Genomic DNA, 13,964 nt, shown 5'->3' with positions numbered 1-13,964 from the left:
TTGACACTGAAATTATGGAAATATACAGGGCCCTCTCAATATTGCTGCTGTCGCACCACCACCATCTACTGGTGTAGCAGCGCTAGTGCAAGTTTTAATACTTGATATCAATAAAAATCATTTCAATCATTTTGTCAAATTCAAGATTTAAATACTGTCTATAATCATTCAGAATAGTTAGCATTTAAATGGAATCATATATTTTAGTATGTTTAGTAAAGAATCAAGGTGAAATTTTGAAGAAAAAAAATCCAGGCCCATGAATTAGAGGATAAAGCTCACATGTTACCCAAATAGTTGAATACACAAAAGCTAAGGCACTGGTGTCGTACTTCTGGTTTACCGGAACGGGGTTCAACTCCCTGCAGTGCCCTGCTCAATGTGTTGTATTTACCGGAAAAATGGAGTGTTGCGGAGGATGAGAAACATTAGCAAATTGCGGAGTGTTGCGGAAAATTTGCGGAGTGTTTTTTCGCAATTTCTGCAATTTCGCAATTACTATTTCCGCAATTTCGCAATTTCCTCAATTTCCGCAATTCCCGCAATTTCCATTTTCGCAATTTCCGCAATTTCCGCAATTTCGATTTACGCAATTTCAAATAGGTCATCTAATAATGGCAGCATTTCTATTACACTGGGGCTACTGCTGTAGCCTCATGAAGGTTTTTCCACTTTTCTCCCATGAAACCACTATTGACTGAAATAATACTGACAAGATTATTTAAATTAATTAAAGGAAAACTGCATGGTAAAGGTTTATAGAGAAATGACCACATCATAAAATGATATGAATAAAGATTTATTTTCTCATATGAACAGGTGGATTCATTTTTCATTTTATTTTACAATCTATGACAATCTCGCAATGTTTTTCCACTTTTTTTTCCTAGCATATTTCAGGAATGACATGGGGGAAGGTTCTTTTTTTTATTGCTGAATGTTAAATGAAATACACTTTTACTGACTGGAAAAATAATTGTCTGCTGCTGTTTTTATTTGTTTTTTATTTTTTGCGCTTTTTTATTATTATTTTTTGCTTTTTTTTACCATGCACCCATCTAACCTTGACCACAAGGACATGCAGAGGAGAGGTGTTCAAACATTTCAAGCGGGGGTGGGGTCTGTGGGGGATCGGGGGTGGGTTGGGGTTGGGTTTGTGGGATATCAAATAAAACAGAGGAGAGTGGCTGGGGTACATCTGGTAGCATCTTGATTTTGGGTGAGAGGCGTGGCAAAGAGAAGGGAATATCACATTCAAACTAGCTAGAGAGTCATCTTTTTGCAAATCTTCAGACATACACAAAATTAGACCCAGGGATGGGGAAACTAAATGAAACTTCTGTGATAAATGTGAGATTAAAGACCATTCGAATAATTCAACATTCTGTTTTCCATATGAAGAGTGGAAACCCACATTAATGAAACATTACCAACTATCCTCCGTCACCTGAATATCAAATGTGTTGGATCTGACCTTTCTAGAGTAATGTTTTAAACAGTCATTGCTCCTTTGGTGGAGAACTGGGATCAAATTATTTTATTTAGTTTTCACTTATATATAAAAAAAGAAGATAATCACTGAGTGGCTAGATTTTTAAAACAAATTTCTTGACAGGATTAAGCAGTGCCTCACTGTTTGGGAGTGGACACTGTTATTTGATGTTACAAGAGAAGTGCATGACAAGAGTGACAATAAAAGATAATGACACAATCAAATGGACATGAATATGTGAACAAGGAATGCAAAAAAGTTTTAGCAAAGACTGACTAAACTGTTAAAACAACAACACGTAAATATGCATTGATATCATGTTATTCATGTTCTACACTATAGGCATTACATAGTTTCTCCCCCCTCCCACACACGCGCGCGCACACACACACACACACACACACACACACACACACACAACACACTATAGTCACCTCTTAGAAAATGATGTAATCAAACAGCAAAATAGAAAGTTTGCATATTTTTGCATTTGTGATCGTCCAACGTTTCACAGCTATTTTCCTTTTTTATGTTCTGCCTTCTCGGTGTTCTGCGCTGTTCTCTGTTTCCACTCGCCTTTTCCTTCTCATGCTGTGTGTGTGTGTGTGTGTGTGTGTGTGTGTCTGTGTGGACGTGTGCAGGGAAACTGTTCAGCTTCATTCATACTCCGTCACACGACGGAGTATGAATGAAAGTATGAATTAGGCATAAATGTTTTTACCTAAGTCCTCAATAGTTGAGAACCTTAGCCTTGGGTACACCTTAATTTGAGGAAAGAACGGTGGGGGTGGCATGTGGAAATCCTGAGACACTGTGTGACCCTTAACCCCAGGCCACAAAAAAAAGAATGGACACATGAGGAGAATGAGGGATGGGATTTAGGCTAGGGTTGACTTTGAGAGAAACAGATGCCATCTCCCCCCCCCCCCCCCCCAGTTCTGTCTTTGTGTCATCGCAAGCCACTGTTATCAATGGCATGGACAGCCCAGATACCGAGTGCTTTATCAGTTAATGGCCTCAAATGCAAGTGTCACAGATAGGCCAGGACGTGTACAGTGTAAACCCTATGCTGCTGAGAAAGAACGTGATGGGACTGGAGCAGGTTAGTGTTGGAAGGGGATTGAGTAGCTGTAAACAACATCAAGCAATGATCCACGTAATGTTCAACCCAACAGCAGCTCAACCTACAATATCTAACCTCGTTCCCATTTTTACATCCATCTCACAAGGACATAAAGTCTGGAAAAGAACCACTACTGTAAGTGTCTAACCTGAAGTACAAGTCCAGGACTACATGTGCATATTGTTCAACTGGAACTTCCAATATTAGTTAGACACTTCCGGCTGCAGTTCTTGTCCAGCCTACAACATATCCACCTGCACTGGGGAAAAGCTCTAATCTCTGGACCCTCTGGAGTTCAGACTCTTGCATTGGTGCCCTAAACAACATATTGATGTTATCACAACAACTGATGAAATTGATCTAGCAATCACACATAGCCTACTGCATGTACAGTATGTGCATACGTGCATGCAAGCAAACTTGCAATACACGGGCACGCGCATCCATACACTCAAGCTCATATTAAACCTCTCTCTCTCACTCTCTCTCACACACACACACACACACACACACACACACACGCGCACACACACGCGCACACACACACACACACACACGCAACCACACATACGCATAGATTAGTCAGAGAGGGCAAAAATGATCTGCATTGCATTTATCAGGTGTCCAATTGGATAGCTTCCAAATCATAAACTCTACAGGCGAATCACAATAATGTTAACATACACCTTATGTCGAAGTGATTTATATTGCATGATGTAGTAGAAGGGAGGGGCTAATGTTCCAGTGGGGCTAGATTCCTAAAATAATTTGGAAAGAAAAAAAAATAACAGGAAAAAGGAATAAACGTGTATAAAAAATGAGGCGTCCATATAAGAAAGGCTACAAAAACCTCCACTGGCCCTCTGGCGTCGGCATACAGCAAAAGGCACCACAATATTACTCTATTTTTTAACGTCGTGAAAAAACTGGCACATCTCTTTATGCTGTAAATCAAAATGTACATATAAATAGAGTTTTCCCTATAAAAAGTCTTTGCTGTTAACTAGTAGACAACTTTTGCTAAAATGAAAATAAATATTTCATTTGTTTAGAATATCTGTCAGTTATATAAAATAAAAATATTTCTTATAGATGCAGGTCTATAGTATATAGATTTTTTTTTCTTTTTTTAACTTTTTTTTAAGTCGGTGGTTCATTTTCTCCGTTCTTCCTTCTTAGTGGGGTGCATTGTCCGGTTTGGAGCGCGAGTGTGTGAGTCTTGTGTGTGCGCTCGCGTGTGCGCTCCCATGCGCGCCATGCCTCCCCGACGCGTGAGAAGTCCGACTGTCCGCCGGCCTGTAGATGGTGGAGGGCTCGGTGGCGTTCATGTTCTGCATACTGAGGAAGGGCGTGCTCTCGCCCCCCTCCTCTTCCGTCTCGCTGTCCGTTAGGCAGCTTCGAGAACCGTAGTCCCGTGGCGCCTCATATCCGCGCGGTGCCACGTGGCCGTTCAATCTGGACCTCCGCCAGCGCCGGCCCCCGGATCCGCTTCTCTTTGGTTGCTCCCGGGAGGAGAGGTACTCCTGTGTGGTCTCGTAGTCCTCGTCCTCTGCCAGCCGGTAGGGGCTGGACGGTAGGCTGCCCCTGCTGTCGTTCAGATAGGTGCGACGGTGCTGCTGCCGGTACGGCTCCTGGCACTGGGCGTCGTGCAGGGGGACCTGGTAGCGTCGCAGCAGCGGCTGGTCGTCCGCCAGTGGGTAGGGGCTGTGGACAGCCGGGGGGAGGGACATGGCGTGGCTTGTGTTGGGGGAGGTGATCTGAAAGGTAGGCACCTGGGGGGGCAGTGAGTAATGGAATTCCACCGGCGAGAGACGGGCTGGGGTCGTCAGGGCGGACACGTACCTGTCAGTGAAGACGAGAGAGTAGATGAGAGAAGAGAAAGAGCAGAGCGAGGGGGTGGAATATTGCACTCCATTGGAGTGCAATGGAGTATACTGTTTATGCTTTATATTGCCATCTGCAGAAGCGATTACATGGACTGAGCGTCCACCATAACCATCACACGGTATGTAGCTCTAAATGCACTGAGGGACTCTTCGTTACTGGAATGTATTTTAAGACCAGTACATAAACTTCCTAACCTGTGCTCCTCTTAGCCTACTGTAGTCTCCACATAACTGTATTGTTACTAGTCCCCAAGTGAAATGGACCGGCTGCTTAATGTTATAACCGTGGGTCCTTGAGTTTTTATTCTACTTTCCCCCTCTCAGTGTACTGCATAGTAAGCACTACATACTGATTGAGAGCCCACTGTTCAGTGCAAAGTACAAAGAAAAGAAATCACACCCGTGTTAAGTGAGGGACGGGTCTTATCATCATACATCACATTCTGTGCTCAACCAATCAAATCATCAGAAATGTCATTCCAGCCAATCACAATTTGTGTCTTCACTTTTGTCTTCGATGTTTGTGTTTACACAAACACGAAAAGCTGGGCATAGCCTCAAACAAAAAGAAAAAACAATTTCAACCATACTCTGGAGTCTGGAAGTATTGTAAGTGTCCCAATATACACTCCAGAAGGTGATGAGCCATTGGGGTACAGTGCCAACCAGCTGTGATGATGAGGAAGTGTGCTAAGCGCATAAAATTATCCTATGTGTTATGATTGTTGAGGAGGATGGTGTTGCATTTTTGACTTCATATCAGAAAGCATGTGGAATCTTTATTGTGGATATTCATCAGTGATCAATCTTTCAGGTTGCAGTGCTTTACAGGTTCAGGTACGCTGACAGTATACATCAAAGATACACATACTCAACAATATCAGGATGCATGCATAAGTGCACTAATGTTTTTCATCATCTTAGTACAGTATATGATTGATCAGTAGACGGTTTGACGTCTGTGTCTAACTAATCAGTGACCCTGTACTATCCAACTACATTACTTGATGGAAAACCAATGTTTCATCCACTTTGATCTGACCCCCTCATCCCATCTCCCACTATCTCATCTCACCCCATGTCATCCTCTCCTCTCCTCTCCTCTCCTCTCCTCTCCTCTCCTCTCCTCTCCTCTCCTCTCCTCTCCTCTCCTCTCCTCTCCTCTCCTCTCCTCTCCTCTCCTCTCCTCTCCTCTCCTCTCCTCTCCTCTCCTCTCCTCCCATCCGATCTAATTTTCATCTCATCTAATCTCATCCTTCTGCGTGATCCTAAAATGCAGGCCTTTTCCCCACCTGTCGCTGTGCGGAGAGTCTCCCAGGGAATCAAAGGATTCACCGTACTGCAGGCCTGGCCGATGGGGCTCAGAGAAGCCACAGTGTGCAGCCCGCCTGGCCCGTGCCTCCATGCACGCAGGACTGCTGCATTTACTGGTCCCCACGGACGACGACATCATGCCGGGTGAGTCTGAGAGAATGCTGTCGGAATGCTCCAGGCTCCACGTTCGCTCCTCTTGCCTGACAAATACAAAGAAGACGTTAACATACGGACAAGGCTTGTCTGTAAAAGGACGTTAACATACGGGCAAGGCTTGTCTGTAAAACAATCTAAATGGGATTGATGAGGCTCTACGTCTACAGTGTGCATGCGACGTGGGTGTGTGCGTGTCGTAAGTCTTCACATGATATCGTTGCTGTAAAAATAAAAGTGGTTAAGTCTATCTGTGGGTTTTGTAAATGAGTATGAGTATACACAGCATCCATTGGAACACAATCATGTTATTTTTTTCCATTTCCTGAACGATTAACGGTTTTGGACATACATTACAAGGCTCCCAGCCGCCAGTGGCGATATGATAGTGTGACTTAATGTATGGTGGTATGTCTAATAAGAGAGATACTGTACATGTTGAGTTATTACTGTATAAGTGAATACGTGTGAATAATCTGTCTTTGTAATATGTAACTGTCTTTATATCATATCATAATATGGCGTAAAGAGATAACGGCAAAGCAGTTGTCTGGGAGTGGTAGTGGAGTAGTGCGGAAATATATGCATGCCATTTTATATATTATAAATTATTTTCTTTTTTACATCATATGTAATATATTGAGACAATATGTATGATATACTTTGTGTTGAGAGGTCATACTGTGAGTGATTGTGCATGCCTTCATATTCCCTGTGTGTTTCGACTCTCTGTATCGTGCAATAGCATGCTGTAATGTCTATTGAGAGGGGGAGATATGTATGTTGAGGGGATACCTGTAAGTAGATAACTGTGTGAAAGCATGTGTTGTTGCAGCATGTACTGCATTCTGCTTTGACTCAAACAGAACAGTATCTTTACAGTGCATCCACAGTTCAATGTCGAATTGGAGAGAGATGATTGATTACAACATGTAATACTATATAGCAGCATCGAATGACATGTACAGTACATACAAAGGAGCTACCCTGTAAATGTGTGTAATCTCTCTGTGTATGAATGGTTTTGTAAGTGTACATGCGTGTCTGCATGCCTGTACCTGTGAGTGGATGAATGGGCTCGTGTGGAAGAGTTGTGAGATCTGGAGGAGGCATGGCTACCAGGGAAGGAGCCTTCTGTCCCAGGCCGTATAATTCGCTCCGTCGCAGGGACATTCTTTGATATGTACTGCAGACAATAAACAAATCAATTCAGACATAGTGGTTAGAGTGGGGGACTGGCCACAATAACATAACGACACCTTTAGAGTGAGAATCCCATAATGCAATGGTCTAAGGCTCAAGCCCCATAAGTGCCCTTGTTGAGCATGACAGTGATACCTAAATGTCTAACATGCAAAATGCAATGAATATTTGGAGGTTTCAAGAAAGTAAGGCTAGAAAGCATGGATCAGTCCACTTCCTGTTATGTCAAATCTTACAATCATACACCAAGTTTAAAGTGGAGAAGTAAGCAAGTAAGTAATTTAAAGTAAAACATAAGCTTATTTTGAGAAAGGTTTTGCTTTCACTTGAACATATGACCAGACCTACTGTCACACATTTCATGTTAGTAAACGATGATGTTTTTTTTTAATGACATTCATGTTGGGTTGACACTTTGATTTGAGAATTACTGTAATTGTTCTTCTTCCCTCATAGAGCTGATATTGTCCCATGTCCCTATCTTGATTCACTTATATCCAGAATCTCTCACATGTATATTGGCTACTCTACTTGCTACTTCTACTTTCTGTTTCTTGTTTTATAATGATGATGATAATAAATCAAATAATTATGATTTCTCTTGTTGTCTGTTGTGGGCTGCAGGAAAGTGTGCCCCCTTAAAAAAGAAAGCAAGGCGCACTGATCCTTTGCGTTTCCCATCTGTGGAGTTCTGCTCAATAAAACTCACGTCTACCATGGGGATTTCCTCTGGGCCTGGCCCGGGGTGATTGGGTCCATTCGCTAGGTTCCGGTTGGGGTGTTCTGGACACATGTTCTGTCGCAGATGATTGTGCATCTTCTTTCTTTGTTTCCTGCGGAACAAATCAGTGTCATTTCCCTGAGGTCTGCATTGACGTTATCACGATTCAGATGAATGTTTATACCTCTCAAGTTAACGCTTTTAATGCCAGAGTTAATGCGTTCATTCACCCAGAATTTTTCCTGTGCAACCCTTATTTTGAAGGACCCACATCTGCATATATGGAGCCGGCCAGCAAATCTACATCTGACCTCACCAGATTAATAGTTTAACTCGTGCTTAAATCTCGGCCTGAAAACGTCAATAAAAAAACAATTAGTATTAATATTAGGGCATCGGCTGGGAATGCCCAGATATGGATATCCCTGATGGCCAATATATGGGAATATGGCCATAATCATGATAACTAGTGTGGTTGCTGCGATGCGCGTCACACTTGCAAATGAACCAAGTTAGTACAACACATGGATCGCCATAATTATGTGGAGCTGACTATCATAACCTGGATCTCCATATATGAAGATCATTACACTGACCTCATCATCCCTGGTTTGACATACTAGATCTGAATATATGGAGATACATGAAGAAGACTGGATCATCACCTACATTATATATGTTCAATGCCCAGGATTCGAACTCGGGTCTCCCACGTGGAAGTCCAATATCTTAACCACTAGACCAAAGGACCAGGGGGAGATATTAGACTTTTGTGGCCATCATGCTGAGGCTCTGAGCCACTCTGCTACATACTGTATGGAGCCGGCCAGCAAATCTACATCTGACCTCACTGACACCAGATTAATACAGTAGTTTAACTCCTGCTTCTCAACTGTGCCATATTAAGACGCTCTGTTGTTTCAGCGCGACCTCGCCCTCAAGGTGTCTTACTGGTACATCATGGCTGAGGGATGTACGTGACGTGACGTGTACATCAAGCCGCCTCACACTACAGAAACAGGAGATGGGCCACATACAGTAGGTTGGACAACCGTTGGTTCCCAAGCTAGCTACCTACTTACTCCTAGTAGTAGGCTACTGCGAGAAGCGATCTTGCAAGGTCACGTGCACGCATCCGCCTCATTGACGGCAGACTGCTGAGCGAGCGCTGGCGCTTTGGCAGATCAATATGGAATGAATTCCGTACTGGCCATATAAGGAGCATGTCTTGAGTGTACAGGGTTTGATGAGGTCAGATCAACATATGGAATGTCAGAACAGGTGGGCTCCCTATATGGAGATCTAAGGGTGGTAGCGGGGACATTCTCTTCTCCCTATGGAGATCTAAGGGTGGTAGCGGGGACATTCTCTTGAGTGTACAGGGTTTGACCCGGCCCAGGTAGGGCCGGGGCCTGAGAACTCTAAAAAGGGAGACATGGAAGAGGAAGGATGGATGGATGGATGACATAACGGAATGTCAGAACATATCCATATATGGAGATCTAAAGGTTTGAGGTCAGATGTAGAGTTGCTGGCCAATATTGATTTCCAAATATGGGCTTATTGGGCACATTGACTGACTGACGGGAAATGGACGTTTTCATAGTAAATGCGACGTGCGGTCGCAACTAATAATAATATTAATAATATAATAACGAATACACTTATTTGTAATTGTACATGGAATTCAGACCGATTTAACTTGAAATGATCTAAAAACCATTTGGAAAGCATACTGGTATAGTACCAGTAAAACCAGATCACGTACTTGGTTTTGCAGTAGGCCACCACACACACGATGCCCACCACCAACAGAGCCACGCAAATACCCGTGATTGTCAGGACCCGCTTCTGGTAGAGCTCCTCTGCCTCTGTGAACACACACACACACACACGCACACGCGCACACACGCACACACGCACACGCACACACGAACACGCACACACGAACACGCACACACACCAACGCCACACACAAACAGTGAGAGAAGCAGCCAGGAGGAGAAAATAAGGTCAGTGTCTTGAAGTATGCATGTTTTCATTCATTCATTCTTTAGTACGGGTCTATCTTCTAGTACAGTGATTCTCAGCCTTTTTATTTTTCTTCCAAGGAGAGACCATTTTTATCTCTGGGATCTACATCGTATCCTCGGTTGATTTGAACAAATGGAACCGAATGGACCAGTAAGGCTCCATTGGACTCCTGACTGTCAATCATTTAGCTGGGGACCCCCTTGGAAACCACAAGGACCCTTGGGGGTCTCCAGACCCGACACTGAGAACCACTGCTCTAGTATGAAGGTTCCTTTGTCTTCCTCTTTGTATGTTTGGACAAGGTAACGTCATAGAGTTTTAAGATTATGTGATTGGAAGGGTGGTGTGTGAGGGAGATGGCAGTGTTATTATCAGGGGGGCCCTAGTAGTAACACGTTTTGGATGAATTTATTTTAGAACATCGGTATTCTGTCAGTAACGGCATAAACTAATTCACTTTATGCACGACAGCAAAGCGGCTAAGGGCAACGCTATCTATAATTCCGTAATTGAGGATTATTATAATTCCATAATTATATTTACAAAAAACGTAGAACTGAAGATTGCTCGGAACTGCAAAGCACACGCGGTGCACGGGCAGCTGCATACAATTGAAAATGGCATGGTTTCATAAATTGTCAGAAAGCAGGATGAAATCTGCTACTCTGCAGTTTCCCATGAAACGGAAACAGGCTGATTCCTTTCTATCCACAGCACAGAAGGCCTCGTCAACATGGCCATAATGCTGACAGACATAATTGGGGTATCTTAATGTAAAGCGTCGAGCACCCTTTCACTCTGTCAACATCATTTAAGAAGGGGGACAACACAGTAAAGCCCTCAGCTACATTACTGTAATGTTTTTTGATCCAATTGTAAGTGAGAGAGTTTAGAACGACGGCGTTGAAAACTGCTAGATCTGCTATTTTTGGTCCGCAACACCGCCACGATGATGTATAAATTGGGATTCAAAGTACTTGTGCACAGTTGAGCCGAAGAGGAATTTTCGTCTCCCTAGTTGAGAGTGAGTGAAAGAGTACCTCGGTGGTCTGCGATAAATAATGTAGTAGCTGTGAATTGTGTTTGTACAAATCCTTCCATCTGAGGAGGATGGAGGCCTCTCGCCTTGTTGGTTGGCATCCTGGAGAATGTGCCATTTCTTTGACAATAATGGCCAACAAGATTCGGTGCCGAGGGGCCTAAGTTGAATTAGTTCGCAACATTTGCTGAATACTGACAGATTTTCAACAGCGCAGGAATTGAAAAAACTGTGAAATTGCTTTTGACGAAAAGGTGACAGAAAACAGGGGCCATCAGAGGAAGACAGAGGAATTCTTTATTTTCTAAATATAGCACAGCATGCTTCTTGCTACTTGAAGTATAAATCAAACCATAACACACAGATCTATTTATAAAGACACTCACACACACACACACACTGTGTTGTGCATACACGCGCACATGCGCGCACGCACACACACACATGCACACGCATACGCACACACACACACAGTCTAAGCTACCGCAGATTTAAACCATACTGATGTCAGGATGCAAGAAGGATGGGGCAAGGTCACAGATGAATAAAAAAGCGACAACAAGAGAGAAGCCTCATAAAAAAGGGAAAAGAGGAGGAGACGGACACTAAAAGCGTAAGATTGAGGGATGGGGATGGATGGGTGTTTAGAAGAGCAGAGGAGATGATGGAGGTTGTGGGTGGTGCTGGTGAATGTAAACCTAGAATAGCATGCTTGTTACAGGGTTGGGAGAGAGAGGAGAACAGCGCTAAAGGAACATAAAAGGGCATGAAACTAAACCTACTGTACAACACAGGGAAATATGCTGGAGACACTGAGAGGAAAACAGTGGGTGTCCTGATTGCAGCTTTCACACAATTATTTATTTTAAGCCATGGATTGCCAGTATTACGTTGTGCCACATCGAATTGTGAGTCTGAGTAATTCTCAACCTTTTTTAATTTCAAGGACCCCCAGTTTGATATGCATGAGGCCACAGACCCCTATTTGATGTGGTCTGGGACGGCAATCTACACTGTGAAATCCTCAGTGTTATTTTAATTCTGAGAGTGTACAAACATTTGTACACTCTCAGAGTTACAGACCCATAAGGGTCCATTTAGTTTCTACTGTCAATCATTTAGATGGGGACCTCCTGGAACCCCCCCCAAGAGACCTGGGGTCCTCGGACGCCATTCTCAGAAGTAATTTAATTCTTTCATGCGAGAGCTGCAGGCTGAAGACACCCATGTTAATAATTATTTGATGGAGGGAAGGGGGTCTGTTGCATCGATCAAGACAAAGTTTTCACTCGAATGAGTTACTGTATGATCAATCTGAGAATCCCATCGTCAAATATTCGGGAAAACAGCGCCTCCGCTGTTGTTCCTCGAAATTAGACTCTGGGGGCAACGTCTGTTTAGAATTTCGATCAACCGGAAAAGGCCCTTGCTTTTCCGCCGAGTTCCACTACTACCGCTGTGTCGCACTGTTTTCATTCCTACTTTCAACCATTCCTTTGCGGAACAAAACATGGATGTAACGGAGGAGGAAAAGTTGCTGTTCTACACAATGTTGAACATATCAAACCGCTTCAGCACATTTGTTTGAAATATTTAATCGATCGACGAGATGTTTTATTATGTTTACCTACTGGTTTTGGAAAAAGCCTCGTATATCAAGCTTGGCCAACGGTGTGTTCCCTACTTTCCGAAGCCTTTCCAGAGAGATGGCTAAAGGACGCTATCGTTTTTGTTATATGCCCACTCATTTCTATAATGGAAGAGCAAGTGAAAATGTTGACGGAGCGAGGCATTTCTGCAGCATATGCTGGGCAGAATGCATCTACAGACTCTGAAAACATGCCGTTTATTAACATTTAATCATAATAATGCTAGAAAATACAATTTAACCATGTGTACTACTACTTATGCATGTTGCATCATGGCATGCAGAAAAACAGCCAGCTTTAAACTCACGAGTCAATGCATCTCAGTGCTAGTATTGTGACCTTATAGATCACCCATTTTGATCAAGTGCTGAGTATTTAAGGGATTAGTGTCTAAAATAAAATACACTGAATGTACTTTTAGTACTGTCAAACGATCATATGGACCCAACCATCCATTAAATCAAGTTTATTATAAATATGCAACACAATTTGAAATTTAGACAATAAATGTAGCTAATGTAAGAGGATTTATATTCATTGATTACACTAGATAATGGGTCCTTGTTGACCTGTAAAACGTAATGGACCCCTTCTCAAAGTTTAAAGCAAAAATATAGATAATACCACGTCTGAAAGGCTTTGTATCCTAATGTGATTTGTGAAACAGTGTGAAAAGGAGCCCCCGCGGTTTCCAAATCAATTCACTTTCAGATTGAACACTAAACCAAAGCGTTTATAACTTTAATTTGTACTGCAAAATACATTTGTTTTACGTCCGTTATATTTGTACGTCACGGACTGTTCTGAAGTTGCTTAAATAAAGGGGTCATTTGTTGGGAAACGTAAATATTAGCACACAACACAATTAACGCATTTGATTGAAGTTAATTACACTTAATCATAACCAACGCTTTTATTCATACTTTGTACTGTACACAGTTTACATTACATTTAGTTTGACGGAGTTTACACTTATTTGTTCAACATAGGACAACATTAGATAGCACTTCCCCGTTTTTTTTAGGTGAGATGGAGATGCAGTTGCACAACGCTTATGTCTAGCATTGTTTCGGTCATACAGTTATTTGACCGAATCGCCAACCTTTTCCAAAATTTCTTTGGTGCGCGAATATTTCATCAACAATTGTTTGCAGCTTAAGCAAATCGATTTCAGTGGATCGTCTGCAACAACAGGTTCTTCGGTTATAGCTTCCAAACTAGTCTCCAATCCCTGATTTGTGAATAAATTAAATACTTGTCCTTTTACTCCATACTTTAAATAATCTCCACAAACTCTACATACATTCGTAATAGGTTTATTTGGTGTTGTTTGTTGACCAGAGGAAGCCA

The 13,964-nt window shown here is 42.5% G+C and overlaps 1 protein-coding gene across 3 annotated transcripts in view; it reads right to left on the bottom strand.

Moving 5' to 3' along the window:
• Window positions 1-2,429: 2,429 nt before the first annotated feature.
• The window catches only part of nrg2a (neuregulin 2a), a 132,405-nt gene continuing 120,870 nt past the window's right edge, over window positions 2,430-13,964 (bottom strand). For all 3 annotated transcript variants that reach the window (XM_080780846.1, XM_080780847.1, XM_080780848.1), the window contains 5 exons: window positions 9,661-9,763; window positions 7,881-8,004; window positions 7,027-7,154; window positions 5,794-6,015; window positions 2,430-4,457 (listed from right to left, as the gene is read on the bottom strand). In XM_080780846.1, coding sequence (XP_080636972.1) covers window positions 3,791-4,457; window positions 5,794-6,015; window positions 7,027-7,154; window positions 7,881-8,004; window positions 9,661-9,763 — 1,244 coding nt within the window. In that variant the 3' untranslated portion in view covers window positions 2,430-3,790. The remainder of the gene's footprint in view (window positions 4,458-5,793; window positions 6,016-7,026; window positions 7,155-7,880; window positions 8,005-9,660; window positions 9,764-13,964) is intronic.

Source organism: Protomyctophum bolini (genome assembly GCF_963924005.1).
Source record: "Protomyctophum bolini genome assembly, chromosome: 13".
NCBI classification, from domain to species: Eukaryota; Metazoa; Chordata; class Actinopteri; order Myctophiformes; family Myctophidae; genus Protomyctophum; species Protomyctophum bolini.
The sequence above is the reverse complement of the archived record's forward strand: the minus strand, read 5'-3'. Positions and strand labels throughout refer to the sequence as shown.